At 66.1% G+C, this 16,835-nt stretch overlaps 2 protein-coding genes across 3 annotated transcripts in view; one reads left to right on the forward strand and one right to left on the reverse strand.

The window, feature by feature from the left end:
* Nucleotides 1-56: 56 nt before the first annotated feature.
* On the forward strand, nucleotides 57-3,874 carry PDIA2 (protein disulfide isomerase family A member 2). Its single transcript, XM_012737799.3, has 11 exons — nucleotides 57-267; nucleotides 958-1,164; nucleotides 1,233-1,366; nucleotides 1,443-1,580; nucleotides 1,979-2,095; nucleotides 2,590-2,715; nucleotides 2,783-2,986; nucleotides 3,080-3,200; nucleotides 3,261-3,442; nucleotides 3,564-3,671; nucleotides 3,791-3,874. Exons 1-11 carry the CDS (start codon nucleotides 57-59, stop codon nucleotides 3,833-3,835), a joined length of 1,593 nt encoding a protein of 530 aa, XP_012593253.3. The 3' UTR covers nucleotides 3,836-3,874.
* Nucleotides 3,875-4,070: 196 nt separating this feature from the next.
* Nucleotides 4,071-16,835, reverse strand: part of AXIN1 (axin 1) — a 49,231-nt gene continuing 36,466 nt past the window's right edge. The window contains exons 5-11 of one of the 2 annotated variants that reach the window (XM_075994901.1): nucleotides 14,211-14,348; nucleotides 10,864-11,381; nucleotides 10,267-10,437; nucleotides 8,373-8,618; nucleotides 6,608-6,715; nucleotides 5,195-5,365; nucleotides 4,071-4,686 (exon numbers count right to left, since the gene is read on the reverse strand). In XM_075994901.1, coding sequence (XP_075851016.1) covers nucleotides 4,560-4,686; nucleotides 5,195-5,365; nucleotides 6,608-6,715; nucleotides 8,373-8,618; nucleotides 10,267-10,437; nucleotides 10,864-11,381; nucleotides 14,211-14,348 — 1,479 coding nt within the window. In that variant the 3' untranslated portion in view covers nucleotides 4,071-4,559. The remainder of the gene's footprint in view (nucleotides 4,687-5,194; nucleotides 5,366-6,607; nucleotides 6,716-8,372; nucleotides 8,619-10,266; nucleotides 10,438-10,863; nucleotides 11,382-14,210; nucleotides 14,349-16,835) is intronic. The other variant, XM_075994902.1, reaches the window with a different exon arrangement.

Raw genomic sequence — 16,835 nt, forward strand, 5'->3', positions numbered from 1 at the left:
TGCTGCTTGGCCTCCAGGCTCCTTATCTGCCCCTGCCCCGCTGGGCCCGCAGCGCCATGGACAGCCAGCTCCTGCCTGTGCTGCTGCTGCTGCTGCTTGGAGCCTCCAGCCCTTGGGGACAGGGACAGGGGCCTGAGGGTTCCCCAGAGGAGCTCCTGGAGGAGCCCCCTGAGGAGAAGGTGCCCAGGGAGGATGGGATCTTGGCCCTGAGCCGCCACAGCCTGGGCCTGGCCCTGCAGGACCACCCCGCCCTGCTGGTGGAGTTCTGTGAGTGTGTGCGGGGCTGGGGACGCAGGGACCACTGGGCTGGACCCCGCGTGTCAGAGGCACCGGCACAGGAGGGGCCTCCTGCAGGCACTTGCCCCCCCACCCCCCCCAGGCATCCAGTGCCCTGGACAGCGCTGAGCTGGAGCCCTGGGGTTTAGCTGGGCCGGGGTCTGGTCTGAGCAGGCGGTCGGTAGTGCATGGACCCTCGTACCCCAGAGGGCCTGCACCTCCCTGCTCTTCCAGCTGTGGCCGGGACGCTGACCTTGCTGCCGGCCGGTTGGCCACGTCTCCAGGTGGCTAGTGGTGGTGCCCTACGAACTCTCCCCGTAAAGGCCCAGACAGCTCGGACACGTGTATTTACGCTTCTGTGGTCTTTTTACAACCCTTCGCAAACATAAAAACCACGTCTCTTACTTGGCAGGCCACGGCAGGCAGGCACATGTGGCCCGGGAGCCCCAGAAAGCAGTGATAGGAGGCTTCTCGGGCTCTTCACATCTGGCTGGGCCCTGCGCCCCCAGCCCCAGGGGTCTCAAGGAGCCTCTGGTGCTCAGGCTTGGCGGGGGCCAAGGCTAGGGGGGCCCTGGAGCGGCGAGCGCAAGCAGAGCGCTTGCACCCCGCTTGGAGGTGCTGCGGGTTCTGGGCGGGCAGGGAGGGGGCCAGGCCTGGGGCACTCACGGCTTTGTTCCCCAGACGCCCCGTGGTGTGCGCGCTGCAAGGCGCTCGCCCCCGAGTACCGCAAGGCGGCCGCCCTGCTGGCGGCCGCGTCAACCCCGGCTGCGCTGGCCAAGGTGGATGGGACGGCGGAGCCAGAGCTGACAGAGGAGTTTGGGGTGACGGAGTACCCCACGCTCAAGTTCTTCCGTGACGGGAACCGCACGCACCCGGAGGACTACACAGGTGAGCGCGGGCGTGGCGTGGGTTGGGGCCAGCCGGGATGAGCCCAGGCTGAGGGCGGCTCTCCGCAGGCCCCCTGGAGGCGGAGGGCGTCGCCGAGTGGCTGAGGAGGCGGGTGGGGCCCAGCGCCACGCGGCTGGAAGACGAGGCAGGCGTCCGGGCGCTGGCGGGTGCCTGGGACGTGGTGGTCATCGGCTTCTTCCAGGTAAGCCGGCTGGTGGGGCTGGGCCGCGGGGCAGCAACCACGGCAGCCACCAGCCTCACAGGGCCGGGCCCTGCAGGACCTGCAGGACAGGGACGTGGCCACCTTCTTGGCCCTGGCCCAGGATGCCCTGGACATGACCTTTGGCCTCACTGACCGGCCGCAGCTCTTTCAGAAGTTTGATCTCACTGGCGACACCGTGGTCCTCCTCAAGAAGGTGGGTCGGGGCCGGGTGCGGTGGCTCACACCTGTAATCCTAGCACTCTGGGAGGCCGAGGTAGGCGGATCGCTCAAGGTCAGGAGTTCAAAACCAGCCTGAGCAAGAGCGAGACCCCGTCTCTACTATAAATAGAAATAAATTAATTGGCCAACTAATATGTATAGAAAAAATTAGCCGAGCATGGTGGCGCATGCCTGTAGTCCTAGCTACTCGGGAGGCTGAGGCAGCAGGATCGTTTGAGCCCAGGAGTTTGAGGTTGCTGTGAGCTAGGCTGACGCCATGGCACTCACGCTAGCCTGGGCAACAAAGCGAGACTGTCTCAAAAAAAAAAAAAAAAAAAAAAGGTGGGTCGGGCTCGGGGCTGCGGCTCCCACTGACCGCCCGGCACTGTCCAGTTTGACGAGGGGAGGGCGGACTTCCCCGTGGACAAGGAGCTCGGCCTGGACCTGGCGGACCTGTCCCGATTTCTCGTCACACACAGCATGCGCCTGGTCACCGAGTACAACAGCCAGGTGCGTCAGCCACAGGTGCCAGGCAGGTCCCCTGGTGGGGCTGCCCTGAGTCATGAGCCCCCCCACTGCAGACATCCCTAAGATCTGGGGGTGCCCTGAGTCATGAACTCCCTTTTGTAGACATCCCTAAGATCTGGGGGTGCCCTGAAGGTGGGGGTGCCCTGAGTCATGAGCCTCCCCACTGCAGACATCCCTAAGATCTGGGGGTGCCCTGAGTCATGAACTCCCTTTTGTAGACATCCCTAAGATCTGGGGGTGCCCTGAAGGTGGGGGTGCCCTGAGTCATGAGCCCCCCCACTGCAGACATCCCTAAGATCTGGGGGTGCCGAGTCATGAATTCCCTTTTGTAGACATCCCTAAGATCTGGGGGTGCCAAGTCATGAGCCCGCTTAGGGCACCCCCAGATCGTGGGGATGTTTACAGAGTCATGAGCACCCTTTGCAGACGTCCCCACGATCTGGGGGTACCCTGAGTCATGAGCCCCCCCACTGCAGACGTCCCCCAAGATCTTCGCTGCCAGGATCCTCAACCACCTGCTGCTGTTTGTCAACCAGACCCTGGCTCCGCACAGGGAGCTCCTGGCGGGCTTCCAGGAGGCGGCTCCGCCGTTCCGGGGGCAGGTACCGTGGGGCCAGGGGGCCAGGGGCCGTGGGGTGGCGGGGTCCCCAGCCTGGACTCCCCTGGCAGGTGCTGTTCGTGGTCGTGGACGTGGATGACGCTGCAGACAACGGCCACGTGCTGCAGTACTTCGGCCTCAGGGCTGAGGTGGCCCCCACCCTGCGCCTGGTCAACGTGGAGACCGCCAGGAAGTACGCACCTGCGACCGGGGAGCCTGTGACCGCCGCGTCCGTGGCTGCCTTCTGCCAGGCGGTCCTCAGCGGCCACGTCCAGGTGGGCAGCCTCACTGCCCACCGCGGGGCGGGGCGGGAGCCGTGGCGGGGCCACCATGCAGAGCCCTCAGTGAGGCGCCCGGCTCGGCCCCAGCCCTATCTCCTGAGCCAGGAGGTGCCCCCGGACTGGGACCAGCAGCCGGTCAAGACCCTCGTGAGCAAGAATTTCGAGCAGGTGGCTTTTGACGAAACCAAGAACGTGTTTGTCAAGTTCTGTGAGTGGTGCGGGGGTGGCGGGCGGGGGCCGCGCAGGCCATGCTCAGCCTCCGTCCCAGATGCCCCGTGGTGCGCCCACTGCAGGGAGATGGCCCCCGCCTGGGAGGCGCTGGCCGAGAAGTACAAGGACCACGAGGACATTGTCATTGCTGAGCTGGATGCCACAGCCAACGAGCTGGAGGGCCTGGCCGTGCGCGGCTTCCCCACTCTCAAGTACTTCCCGGCAGGGCCCGGCCGGAAGGTGAGGAGGGGTGGGGGGGCTTCGGCAGGAGCCAGGACCCTCTTCCCTGGGCTGGGGCTGGGTCCCGACCCCGGACCTGCAGGGAGGGGTATGTCCTCCAGGCCCTCTCGCCCCTCCGCAGGTGACTGAGTACAAAGGCCCCAGGGACCTGGAGACCTTGTCCAAGTTCCTCGACCACGGGGGTGAACTGCCCACGGAGCCCACGGAGGAGCCTGGAGCCCCCGCCCCGGTGGGTGCCCTGACCCGGGGTTCCAGGCCTCTGGACAAGTCCCCTCTGCTTGTCAGCAGGGCTGGCTGGGGCAGGGGTGGCCGAGGGCAGAGCCTGAGCCGGCCTGTGACCTCTTCCAGGAGTCGCCAGCCAACTCCACTGTGGGGCCCAAGGAGGAGCTGTAGCTGCCCTCAGGGGAGAGAGCTGAGAATAAAACACTTTGCTCTGCTCTGTGCGTCTGGTTCCTGCACGAGGCCTGCCTGGCGCGGCCCCCGCCCCCGCCCCACTTTGGCCACAGATGGGCCTCTTTCATGGGGGCTGGGCCCGGCCCTCCCGGGCGGAGTCCTGGCTGGGGTCTGGAGGCCCGTGGGCCCCCCTTCGTGGCCGGGGCTTTACCAGCAGCAGACAGTGCGCCACAGCCAGGTTCAAAAACGGTTTTATTTCATTATTATCCAAGTACCTTTGAAAAGATAATTGTACAAGTCATCGTGTGAAAAATGGGCGTGGGCGGCCCCCTGCCGCCCGGCCTGAGAAATGTACATATTTACACGGCCCCAGGAGGGGCCCGGGACCGCCGACCGAGTGGCTGAGGCTGAGGCCAGGCGGGGGGTCCACACAGTGGCAGGTAGGAGACACGCTGTGTCAAAGGCACTCGGTGACATGTACAAGTCGTGGAGGCCCCTGCTCTCGGCCTGGGCCCGGCCAGACCGCTACAGGCGAGCCCCGCGGGGACGTGGACTCCCGTGCTGAGCGCCCGTGGGGCCGAGGCCGGGCCCTGAGGATGGCCGTGGGGCGGGTGGGCCCGCGCCAGACACAGGCAGGCCAGGAGGGCGGCGCACCCGGCCCTTCCCTGCCACACCGATGCGCGGCGCACCGGGACTGTCCTCGTGGGTGTGGCCGGCCCGGTGGTCAGTCCACCTTCTCCACCTTGCCGATGATCTTCTCCTCAAAGACGGGCAGGAAGGCCTCGTCCTCGCGAACCTCCTCAAATACCACTCCACAATCGAACTCGTCGCTCACTTTCTTGAAGTAGTATCTGCGGGGTGTGGGGGGGAACCGTGAGCCCGGCGACCGCTCCTGGGGCCGGCGCGGGCTGCGCACACCCACCCCAGGACCACCCCGGTGTGCTTCCCCCCAGCCCTGGGAGACCGGGCCAGTGCCAGGAGCAGGTGTGTGAACCCGGAGCCGCCGTGCGGATGGGCTCAGCCTGTGGGGAGGTGCTGATAATCCCCCAGGAGCCCCTGCCCTGGGCTCTGGGCGCTGCCAGGCAGGAGCTGCCAAGCCTGAGGCTGGGCCCCGTCTCCCCTGCAGTGACAGGGACGTGCCCCCCCCAGAGCCCAGGCCCCGTCCCAGCTGTCCCGGCTCTGCCCTCTGCTCCTCCCACGGACTCACCGGGGCCGCCAGGGCTGAGCAGCTCAGGGAGAGGCCCGAGTCCCGACGCTGCCCGTGGCCCATCAGGTGTGGACAGGTGTGGACAAGCCCTGCACGGGTGAGCGGGCGGGAACCGGCAGGCCAGGGCCTTGGTGTGACCCCGTGGTGCTCACCTGTAGCTGCCCTTCTTGGTCAGCAGCTCCTTGAACTGGCCCAGCGTGACGGCGCGGCCCCGCACCACAGTGCGGTAGGGGATGGGCTCCCCGCAGAAGTAGTAGGCCACCACGACGCTGTCGCAGGCCTGCGCGCTCCCGCCGCTGCCCGCCTTCCTCTGGGGTTTCGTCCTGGGAACAGACAGGGTGGTCACAGGGCTCAGGCCTGGGTCCCCCAGGGCCCGACGGCAGGACCCAGGCGCTGGACTGCCCACACTCGGGAGAGCCAGGAGCCTGCCGCCCGGGTCCCGCACCAGCCGCGCTCACGGGGCAGCGAGCATCGCCCGCCCGCGACAGCCAGGCGCGCGGCCCGCCCGGTGACACCACCACGCAGGTCCGGATCCCCTCCCCGACCACGCCACCGTGAACACAGGCCGCTCAGGCGGAAGCAGGGGGCTGGGCCACCCCACCTCCAGGGCAGAGGAGCAGCCACGCTGCTCGTACCCCTGCGAGACCCGAAGCGCCGAAACTCAGGACAGACAGAAGGCGCGCGAGCTTGCGAGGGACCTGCTCCCACGGCAGGGCCGCCAGCGGACAGAGATGGCAGCCAGCCGGGCGCGCAGAGCGCGAGGCCAGCGCCGTTTCCTGCCAGGCGAGGGGCCTCCTCCCGGGGCTGCCAAGCGCCTGGGACGACAGGCAGAGCCCCGGCCTCCCTCGCTCCGGAAGCACCCAGGCCACTCGGCCCGCCAGCTGGGCGCGCCCAGCCACTTGGGGTCCAGGTGCCTGGCCCTCCCGCGTGCTGTTCCTGGAGCCCGCAGGGCTCGAGCCTGGCGACGCCTCAAGCAGAGGCTCTCGGTGCACGGGGGCCGAGGCCTGGGGACCCACCTCAAGGCCCCTCTCTGGGGCGAACCTCCTCGTCTCCGAGCACAAGGGTGGGAAGGAGGCATCAGCCCTGTCTACACCGCCTGCCTGGGGGGCATGGGGTGTGGACCCAGCAGCGCCTCCCCCCAGGCTCTGCTCAGTCCCGTTCCTGCTGCGACACACCCAGGCCTGCAAGGGGCGCTGGGCGTGCACGGTCGCAACGGCTGCGTGGGCACCTTGGCGCCTGCCCGTGAGGACCACGGCTGCAGCCCCCAACCCGCTCAGGCCGGGGGCAGGGCCGGCGAGTCCCAGGCCCGGCTGGGGGCTCAGGAGGGCAGAGGCGGCAGGAGGCAGCTCTGCTCTCCGAGGCCCGGCGAGACGCCCGGTGGACGCAGGCCGGCCAGGCCCAGGCCTCCTCTCGGGGAGTGGGTCGCCGTGGCAGCAGCGGCCAGCAGCCCTGGCGGGAGGGGCGCGCTGGGGACCTGCTCCGCCCCAGCACTCCGGGCGCTGCGCCCGGCCGGCTGGACGCCCGGCCGAGGTGGGCGGTGCTGGAGGACCCCGGGGCACACGTACTCTGTCTCGGAGAGCTCCATGTCCGACACGGCTGGCACCACGCTCAGCACCGGCGCGCAGGCTGGCCTGACGCAGGAGCGTCCCCGCTGCATGACCGCCTGCACATACCTAGGGAACAACCGCGTCAGTGGGGCCGCGCCGGCCGCCACCAGCCTGAGCGGCTTCAAGCAGGCGGCGGAGGGAGGGGCCGAGGGACCCACGCACGGAGGCCCTGCCGGACGGCCGAGAACGGGCGCCACTCACTCGTCTGGAGCTTGCCGCGTCTGTGGCCGGCCAGGCGCCCCTGGAACACACTTTGGGAAACCGATCTGGGTGCCAGAATCCTGCCACCCACCCACCGTGGGGGTGCGGCCTCCACGCTGCAAAGCGCCCTCCGGGGAGTCTGTCAGTGCCCCCCCAGTTCTCCGGCGCAACTCTGGCGAGCACTGCCAGCTCCCCCTGTACCCCGGAGGCCACGCCCCGGCACACACCCAGCCAGTCCTGGGTTCTAGATGCGGCAGCTCCCTCCGCACAGCCGCACACGCCCGGGTGCGCCGTGTCACCGTGACGACGGTCTCAGCTCTGCCCTGCCTGGCAGGACCCAGCCCCCGGCCTGTGCCGTCTGCAGCTGGTCACGCGCGCACACCCGGACAAGCAATCCGGCAACGCCAGGTTCTCCTCACGGCAGGGACGCAGCGGCCGCCGGCTCCCCACGCCCACGGCACACGGCAGGCGTCACTGGACAGAGAAGCAGCCTGTCCTCCCAGAGCCCTGCCCAGGCCAGGTCTGGGAGGCGCCAATCCCGCCGCTCACCCTCGCCCTCAGAAAGCCCGTCAGGGGCCCGCGCAGGCCCCAGGGCCTTGGATCCGGCCACGTGCCCCACTCTCCACCTGCCTGCAGGTCACGGGCTCTGTCCGGCCAGGCCACGAGCCGGTGCAAGGGCTCCCGCCCAGAGCAGCCCTCTGGTGGCTGAACGAAGTCACAGGGTGGGGACATTTAGCCACAGATGGCCCACCCTCTGGGTCCTAAGTACCTGTGACCCTCTGTCCCGAGGCTGCCATCAGCTCAGAGCCTGGTGCCCACCATGAACCTTCCACGACCCCGAGCAGCGCAGCAGGGTCTGCACCCCGACACCTCTCAGACGCGGGGCTGCCAGTCCTGGTGACCCGGGTGGACGAGAAGAACGGTCACTCTCAGGTCACAGCAGCCTCTGAGCCCACAATACGGGACTGAGGCGAGAGAGAGATTCTCCCTGACGGACTTCCCTGTGACCGCAAGACCCAGCCGCAAGGGTCGGAAACGCCAGATCCCGCGGGGACATGAAGGCCACCGCACAGGGGCTCTCCTCGTGGCTGGGACAGAGCCGCCCTGCCCCGGAGGCAGCAGTGTCAGCGTCTCCCCAGGAGGAGAGTTCGAAAACCACGCGCGCCTGGGGCGCTCTTGTGTGGCTGTTAAGAGGCCACCAGGACGCCACCTCCAAGCCCAGCCTGCCCAGCCTGCCCAGCCCAGGCGTCTGCTGCCACCCACAGCCCGGCGTGAGCGGCTGGAGCGAGTACCCTCTCCTTGGGGACAGTGAGCGTGGTAGATGCTGCCGGGTGAGGATGCCACCATCCAGCCCTCTGCGCCTCGGCAGGGCCACCAGCCACAACTCCACGGTGGTGCCCAGAGGAAAGAAGGGGCCGCCGGGGGCGGGCACCCAGCAGGTGGTCCCCCAAGGGCTCCCGTGGGCCTCGGGTCCGAGGGGCTGTGGCCCCAGGAACGCCCCCCGCGCCCCGTGTGGCCGTACCTCTGCTTGGAGGGCAGCCTGCTGGCTTTCTTCTCCTCCTCCTCCAGGCGCCGGCGGGCCTCCTCCAGCTGGGTCAGGGGGTTGGGGGCGGGGTGGGGCGGCATCGTGGGGTCTTGGATGAAGAGGTGTGAGGGCTGCACGGAGGCCCGCAGCTGGGTGCCGGCCCAGGGGTGCACGGCCCCAGGGCGCTCCAGGGACACAGGCCGGGAGCTCTCGTGGGCCTGTGGCTTCCTCGCCCCGGAAGACCTGGGGGGCAAGAGAGGGCTGTGGCAGAAGCTGACACCCCGGTCACCCCACCCGGCAGGTCTGCGTCCACTGAGGGGCAGGGCGGGGCGGGGCGCACACTTGGGCCCAGCCACTGAGCCCTGTGAAGGCCCTCCTTAGCACACCTGATAAAAACATCCCTTTCTTGCAGACTTCTGTTTTTCTGCTGGGGCTACAGGCACATGCCAACACGGCTAGCTAATTACAAACATTTTCTTTTAGGCCAGGCGCGGTGGCTCACTGGCTCATGCCTGTAAAATCCCAGCGCTCTGGGAGGCCGAGGCAGGAAGATCGCTCAAGGTCAGGCCTCCCCAAGTGCTGGGATTGTAAGTGTGAACCACCATGCTGTCCAGACTTCTTTTTTATATAGTTTATTTTTAATAGCTTTGCTGAGATACAAATAGTATCCTGGGCCCAGCTACTGAGGAGGCTGAGGCAGGAGGATCGCCTGAGCCCAGGAGTTGGAGGCTGCAGTGAGCTGTGATCTCACCACTGCACTCCAGCCCAGGCAACAGAGCAAGGCCTTGTCTCTAAAACAAAAATAAAAAAATTTAAAAGGCTTTATATAGCCTTTGTATAAAAAAAAGTGTAGAATTTTTATTGGTCAAAAAAGTTCTTCATATTAAAGTGTTCATTGTGAAGAATCTGAAATACATGGGAAATTAAAATGAAAATGCAAATCATCCACAATATCATCAATCAGAAACTGCACGCAGCATGCCGCTGTGCCCCCGACCCTTCAAGAACATGTGGCATGGCCAGGCACGGTGGCTCACGCCTGTAATCCCAGCACTCTGGGAGGCCAAGGCGGGAGGATTGCTTGAGCTCAGGAGGTTGAGACCAGCCTGAGCAAGAGCGAGACCCCCTCTCTACTAAAAAAAATAGAAAGAGGCTGGGCGCGGTGGCTCATGCCTATAATCCTAGCACTCTGGGAGACCGAGGTGGGCGGATTGCTCGAGGTCAGAAGTTCAAAACCAGCCTGAGCGAGAGCGAGACCCCGTCTCTACTATAAATACAAAGAAATTAATTAGCCAACTAATATATATAGAAAAAATTAGCCGGGCATGGTGGCGCATGCCTGCAGTCCCAGCTACTCGCGAGGCTGAGGCAGGAGGATCGCTCGAGCCCAGGAGTTTGAGGTTGCTGTGAGCTAGGCTGGTGCCACGGCACTCGCTCTAGCCGAGCCAACAGAGAGAGACTCTGTCTCAAAAAAAAAAAAAAAAAAAAAAAAAACACGTGGCGTAACAGCCACAATTCTGGACACGTGGCTCTCTGCACGCCACATGCCACAGAGACCACAGCCTCCCTGTAGGGGACGCTGGGGAGGTAAGGACCAGACAGGACCCCAGCGGCTGGGGTGACGGGGGCACAGGAGGCTTCTCCCGGGCTGTGTCTGCAGAGACCGGCAGCGGCCGCTTCACTTTCCAGTGACTTGGCTCATGCTCACCTGGCGGCGCTGCCAGCCCAGATCAACCCTCCTGGGCCGCACCCCAGCCTCCCGCCTGCAGGCAGTGGGGGCCAGAGGGGACGCTCGCCCCAGCGGGCCACTCTACACACTACAGCTGCGCCACGGCCCCCAACGCCCGCTTCGCTCCCGTGGGTGGGGTCAGGCCGAGTGGGCGCCCCTCACCCGTGGCCGGCCTTGCGGTGCCTGCTGATCTCCTTCTCCCCCTCGATGATCCACTGCATGATCTTCTGCGTCTTCTCCGCGTCCTCTGAGGGCCCCGGCACCTCGACGCCGGCACCCTTCCCAGCGTCGGCCTTCTTGGCGTTCCTCTTGGAGGGCGCAGCCGCTTTCCCGCTGCGGGAACAAGACCTGCGCGTCACCCCCGTCCTCGACCCCCCGAGGGGCCCGCTGGCTGCCGCCTGCTCCGGTGCCGTCTGGGGACGGGCTCGGCGGCCGCCTCCCCCACGCAGGCACCGGCACAGCTGACTCCACCGGCCCCGCGGGCTCCTGCGAGCCAGGCACACCCCACCACGCGCCCGGGGCCCTCGCCAGGCCTGGGAACGCCCAGCAGAGGCTGGGTCATGCGTGTTGGCCGCAGCCGTGGGTTTCCCGTGAGCTTCACAGGAAGTTCTGGCCTCCCACAAGGCCACAGTCTTGTGCCTCAACCTCCCCTGGAAAAGCACCTCCCAGCACAGGCGCAGGGGGGTGCCATGAGCAGCCACGGCACGTGGCCACGCAGCCATAACGCCCACGGCGCGCGGCTCGGCGGCACACACTCACCCGTGGGCCAGGCCGTCGCCGGCGCCCGCGCTGTCCGAGTAGCCGCGGGGCTTGGCTCCATGGCCGTGTGGCTCCAGGCCCCACGCAAAGCCGGCCTGGGCCCTGCGGGCGGCCTCTGCCTCGGCCGGCTCCTTGGGCCGCGCGGTGCCGTGGTGCAAGTGGTGGTGGACGTGCCGGTGGTGGTGCAGCCCGGCCACGTCGGGCTTCGCGCCTGACTTGGGCAGGTGCTTGCTGTGCGCAGAGGAGCCGCCCCCCAGTGCCGCCGGCACCTTCGCCGCGTGCCCGGGGTCGGGGGAGCGGTGGCCGGGCCCGGGCGACTGGCGGCCGGGCGTGCGGAGCACCCGCTGCACGTGCTCGTCCAGGATGCTCTCGGGGTTCTCCTCGTGCGCGTCCCGGAGCCCGGCGCAGCCCATGTCCACGTAGCGCGGCGGGAAGTGGTGCCAGGAGGGGCCGGGCGGCAGCTTGTGACTCGCGCCCAGGGGGCCGGAAGACAGGTCACCGTCGTCACCTTCCTCCTCCTGCACGGGGACAACGGGCGTCGTCACCTCTCAGTGCCGGCCCCGTGAGAACCGGACACGCGGGGAAAACTCTCGGGAAACAGGACCGGCCCTGCCGCGCTGCCCAGCTGGGCGGGGCTGGGACGTGGGTCGGGTCGGCCTGCGGACCGGAGGGGACCTCGCCGGGGCCTTGACCCCTGTGCGCCGAGGCCCCGGGAGCGGCGTGGACGGTGCCGAGGACAGACGCGATGCCCCGCAGAGGCAGCCCTTTCTATGCTTTCTTCAAGCCAAGATTTTAGTTTTCCTAATTCTCAGTTTTACTGCCACAAATACACTTTCTCTCCGAGAACGTGCCCCTCACACCAAGGGCTCCTGGAATGTCATCTGCGCCCGGAAAGCGGGCGCTACGGAATCGATCTGTCCGCGAGACGTGGCCACTCCAGCTCCGCAGTTGCGGCTCCCGTCCGCTTCTCCCCGGACCCAACCCGACCCGACCCCGCCCAGCCGCCTGGCACCGAGGCCCAGGGATGAGCTGGGCAACCCTGCACCTTGCGTGAACGTCCGTGAGTTTGCCGCCAGCTCCTCACACGTGCGCCGGGGACAGGCATGCCCACGCTGGCGTGCCCACCATGGATGCCTCAAACAGGGCCACATTTTACAATGAAAGTAAGTTACCTTAAACATCTGAGTTATTCCTTTCTAAAAAGGACTACTCTCTACAGCATGACACATTAGAAAATCACACACCGTGACAACCTTGTGATCACACGGCCGGCCACTGGGCAGACACGCCGCACCCCAGGCAGCGCGAGGCCCACGCCAGCCACAGGACAGACGATGTGTGCTGGGATCTGGCTCCAAGCCGGAGGCCACCGCAGGCCAGAACACATGGCAGCCTGAGAGCTTGGGAGCCTCTGTCCACAGAGCACGCCCTGAACCGACACGAGAGGAACCGAGGGGTGTGCATCTCGGTGCTTTCTGTCAAGCTGAAGGGCAAGCCCAGCCCTCGGGAGCACCGTGCCGCTGCCGTCCTCCCTCCAGCCACGGACAGAGCCGGGACTCCACGGGTGGAGGAAGCTTTCGGACTCGGATGTTAGAAAAGCTCACTGAACACCTACAGCTACACCCAACTTTAAAATGTCTCGCTCGAAGGCCGGGCAAGGTGGCTCACACCTGTAATCCCTGCACTCTGGGAGGCCGAGGCAGGCGGACCTCTTGAGCTCAGGAGTTCAAGACCAGCCTAAGCAAGAGTGAGACCCTGTCTCTACTAAAAATAGAAAGAAATTAGCCGGGCATGGTGGCGCATGCCTGTAGTCCCAGCTACTCGGGAGGCCGAGGCAGGAGGATCGCTTGAGCCCAGGAGTTGGAGGCTGCAGTGAGCTAGGCTGATGCTGCTGCAGCTCAGCCTGGGCAATAGAGCGAGACCTTGTCTCAAAGAAAGAGCAGCCCTGCCGGGGGGTGGGGAAAGGTCTCTTTTAAACTTAGGGTGTGGACACATAAACACATAGACAAAACCCTTCTATTCCATAAGTATTTATGTTCAGGAAACGCTGAAACCAACCTGGAGGACCACCATGCCGCCGTGGCCACGTGCCGCCAGAGGAGCCACGACTGCCGAGAAGGACAACAAGGCCTTTCTGCAGGCGACACGGGGAGCCCACGGCACCTGGAGGGCTGTTCCGTGGTCTCCATGCACATGTCACACACGGAGGACACAGAGCCTGCCGTGTCCGTGGTCGACGTCTCGGGCACTGTGGCGCCGGCACACGTGTTTTGGAAAGGACCAGCACACGTGTGGAAAGGACCGGCACACATGTGGAAAGGAGCCAGCACACGTGTGGAAAGGACCGGCACACGTGTGGAAAGGACCGGCACACGTGTGGAAAGGAGCCGGCACACGTGTGGAAAGGACCGGCACACGTGTGGAAAGGACCGGCACACGTGTGGAAAGGAGCCAGCACACGTGTGGAAAGGACCGGCACACATGTGGAAAGGAGCCAGCACACGTGTGGAAAGGACCGGCACACATGTGGAAAGGAGCCAGCACACGTGTGGAAAGGACCGGCACACGTGTGGAAAGGAGCCAGCACACGTGTGGAAAGGACCGGCACACGTGTGGAAAGGACCAGCACACGTGTGGAAAGGACCGGCACACGTGTGGAAAGGACCAGCACACGTGTGGAAAGGACCGGCACACGTGTGGAAAGGACCAGCACACGTGTGGAAAGGACCGGCACACGTGTGGAAAGGACCAGCACACGTGTGGAAAGGACCGGCACACATGTGGAAAGGAGCCAGCACACGTGTGGAAAAGACCGGCACACATGTGGAAAGGAGCCAGCACACGTGTGGAAAGGACCGGCACACGCGTGGAAAGGACCGGCACACGTGTGGAAAGGACCGGCACACGTGTGGAAAGGAGCCAGCACACGTGTGGAAAGGAGCCAGCACACGTGTGGAAAGGACCGGCACACGTGTGGAAAGGACCGGCACACGTGTGGAAAGGAGCCAGCACACGTGTGGAAAGGAGCCAGCACACGTGTGGAAAGGACCGGCACACGTGTGGAAAGGACCGGCACACGTGTGGAAAGGACCGGCACACGTGTGGAAAGGACCGGCACACGTGTGGAAAGGACCGGCACATCGCGGCCCCCCTGCCGCGCACGGCTCACCAGCTCCTGCTGGCCGGCGGGTGGCGGTGGCCACAGGAGCCCAGGGCAGGCGATGCCGTCTGTCCCGTCCCCTCAAGCGCAGCCCTGCTGGGGCGGCCCGATGGCGGGGGCTCTCGGAGGCTCCCCGGGACTTGCCGCCTGCACGGAAACGGCGGAGACGGGCGCGCAGCCCACTCACCATGCGCACGCGCCTCAGCCGCTCCTCCAGCTTCTCCTCGGCTTCCCGTGTGCGCTGCACGGCCTCCAGCCGGTGGATCAGCTCCTCCGCGAACTTCTGGGGCTCCACGCGGATCTCCTTGGGCACGCGGTAGGTGCGCTGCGGGGGACACGGCGTGAGGCGGCGGCTCTCCGCACCCCACCTCCACCCGCCGGGGCACGCCCGGGTCAAGGCCCCCTGCAAGCACTTTGGGGAGAGGAAACAGCATATGGAATCCGGTTGGCTGCAAAGCCGGCGTGCACTCCCGTCTCCGGTGGGAATCGTCCTCACCGCCCGGCTCTCGTCAGCCACAACCCTCACCGCGGCCGGCAGGGCGGCTCAGGACACTCGGCCCCAGGTGCCCCCGGCCAGGCCAGGGCGTCTGGGCGGGGAGCGCGTGGGGCTCAGCTGCGGAGGGAGCCCAGGGGCCCCAGGGAGGGCCGCGCTGCGCCAGCACCCAGCGTGGGCGCAGCAGGAGGCAACGTGGCCAGTCAGGACCCCGCAGGACTTTCCTTTTTAAAGCAATATCAGTTTGCAAAGTATTTTACAGCAGTACACTGACTTGGGGCGGCTTTATTTTGAAATAATTTCAAATTTCCAATCAGTTGCAAGAAAACAGCAAGGAACTGGGTTCGCCTTCACCCCATCCCCTGACATTCACACTCTGCCACGACCCCTCTGCGATCCTCCCACTGGCGGGCACAGGCGCGCACGCACATACACACAGGAACAGGCACGCCCACACACGCACGTTTTTCTGAACCAGTCAGAGTGGACATAGCGAAAGCAAGGCGTCCGCACACCGGCCGCAGCAGTTAGAGAAGACAGAACCTGGCCCCACACGAAGCTTCGCCTGCTTAGCACTCTCTGCAGCTCCGCCGGCCACCCCACAACGTCCTTCCTAACAAGCGCGTCCTAAGACCCCAGCCACGGAGGTCTGGCAGGGCCGCTCCCGTGTGGCTGGGGCTGGCCGGGTCAGCGTGGGCGCAGGAGGGGCTCCAGCCCCCATGTGGGCACTGGTGTGGACCTGCCTCTGGGCTCCTGTTTCTCATCCACAAAACGAGAACAGAACATCCCCAGCACCTCAGAGACGCGGGTGAGACCAGGCAGAAAGTCACGTGCCGGCGCCCACAGCCCGAGCTCAGAGAGCTGCGTGGCGGGCGGGCCTTGCGTGGAGCCGACCACAGGACCTGTGAGGCGACGGGCTTCCCTCTGAGGGACTGAGAGCACGAGGGGGCCCGGCAGGCCCAGGACGCAGAGGCCGGGAGCAGCTGGCGCAAGAGGCCAGACCTCGGAAGGGGGAGTGCGTGCCCAGCGCTTCTGGAAGGTTCCGAGGGGCTGGGCTGGCACCTGCAGAGGAGGTGGGCGTTGTGGTCTGGAGGGCTGTGGACGCCAGGATGCCCAGACGGACTCGGAGGCCAACTCGGGCCTTTCCCGCTGTGCCTGCGTGGCGCCAGCCCGAGGCCTCAAGGCTGGGGGGCTGGGCTGCCTGTGTGCACAGCGGGAGTGACAGTCCAGAGAGACTCGGGCGCCCTGTGGGCTGCGTCCCCGAGACTCCGAGAATGCCAAAACCATCAGAATCGTCAGATGTGTGGAAGAAGGGAAACGTTTCCAGCTTGGGAGGAACAGGAAAAAAAATCATAAAGGAAAAAACCAGGTAAATGAAAATGTGGAAGCTCTGAGGAATTAAAAGGAAGTGTGGTGCCTGTGGTCCCAGCTGCTCGGAGGCTGCAGCAGGAGGCTCGCTGGAGCCCGGGAGCCGGAAGCTGCCATGAGCTGTGCTGAGGCCACGGCTCTCCAGCTGGGCCCCAAAGTGAGGCTCTGTCTCCCAGGAGCGGAGGCGGCTGGGGGGAGAGGCCCCTCTCCCAGCCACAGGGGTCTCGCGCCACGCTCCCCGATGGCCAACCTCCAGCCTTGCCCAAACCCCACACACCACAGTGGGGGGCGGTCATGGACCGTCACAGACGCCCCAGGGAAACGGCATTTCTGAGCCAGACCCGGCCCCCAGCAGCGCAGCGCAGGTGACAAGGGCCGGCCGTGGCCACCGCCCACCCAGCTCCTGGAGCCACAGCTCCCGGGCTTGGCGCAGGCGCGCTGCTCCAGGGCGCCACACGGATGGCGGGATTCTCCTTCCCAGGCCCCTGGGCCGCCGCCCCGGGGCCCCACCCCCAGCTGCTGGCCGGCGCATCGCCTGGACGCTCTGCTGCGTCTCAGATTGAGGGGCTCGTTGGAAGAGAAGAGACGAGACCACCGAGATGCGACGGCCCGTGGAGCTCACGCGCAGTCTCCACCCCACAGCCAGGGCCACGCGAGGGCCATGCACACGCGGGTTGGGGTCCGCCCCGCACATGCCCACCGCCTGCCAAGGCTCCGTCTTCACACTCAGCCAGCCGTGACCTTCCAGACCCGGAGGACGGCGCTTTGGCTGCTAGGACACTCCCAGGGACCCCTGGCCACCGGCCGTGCCCGCTCCCCCTGCTGACGCGGCGCCGCTGAGCTCCACGTTCAGGCTCGGATCCGTCTGTTAGGCCACGCTGTGTTCAGCCACTTCCGGACCGCGCTTACCGGCACGGAGCCTCGCCCACAGCCGCACTGACAGTCGCACGG

This window comes from Microcebus murinus, chromosome 19, assembly GCF_040939455.1.
Source record: "Microcebus murinus isolate Inina chromosome 19, M.murinus_Inina_mat1.0, whole genome shotgun sequence".
Taxonomy (NCBI): Eukaryota; Metazoa; Chordata; class Mammalia; order Primates; family Cheirogaleidae; genus Microcebus; species Microcebus murinus.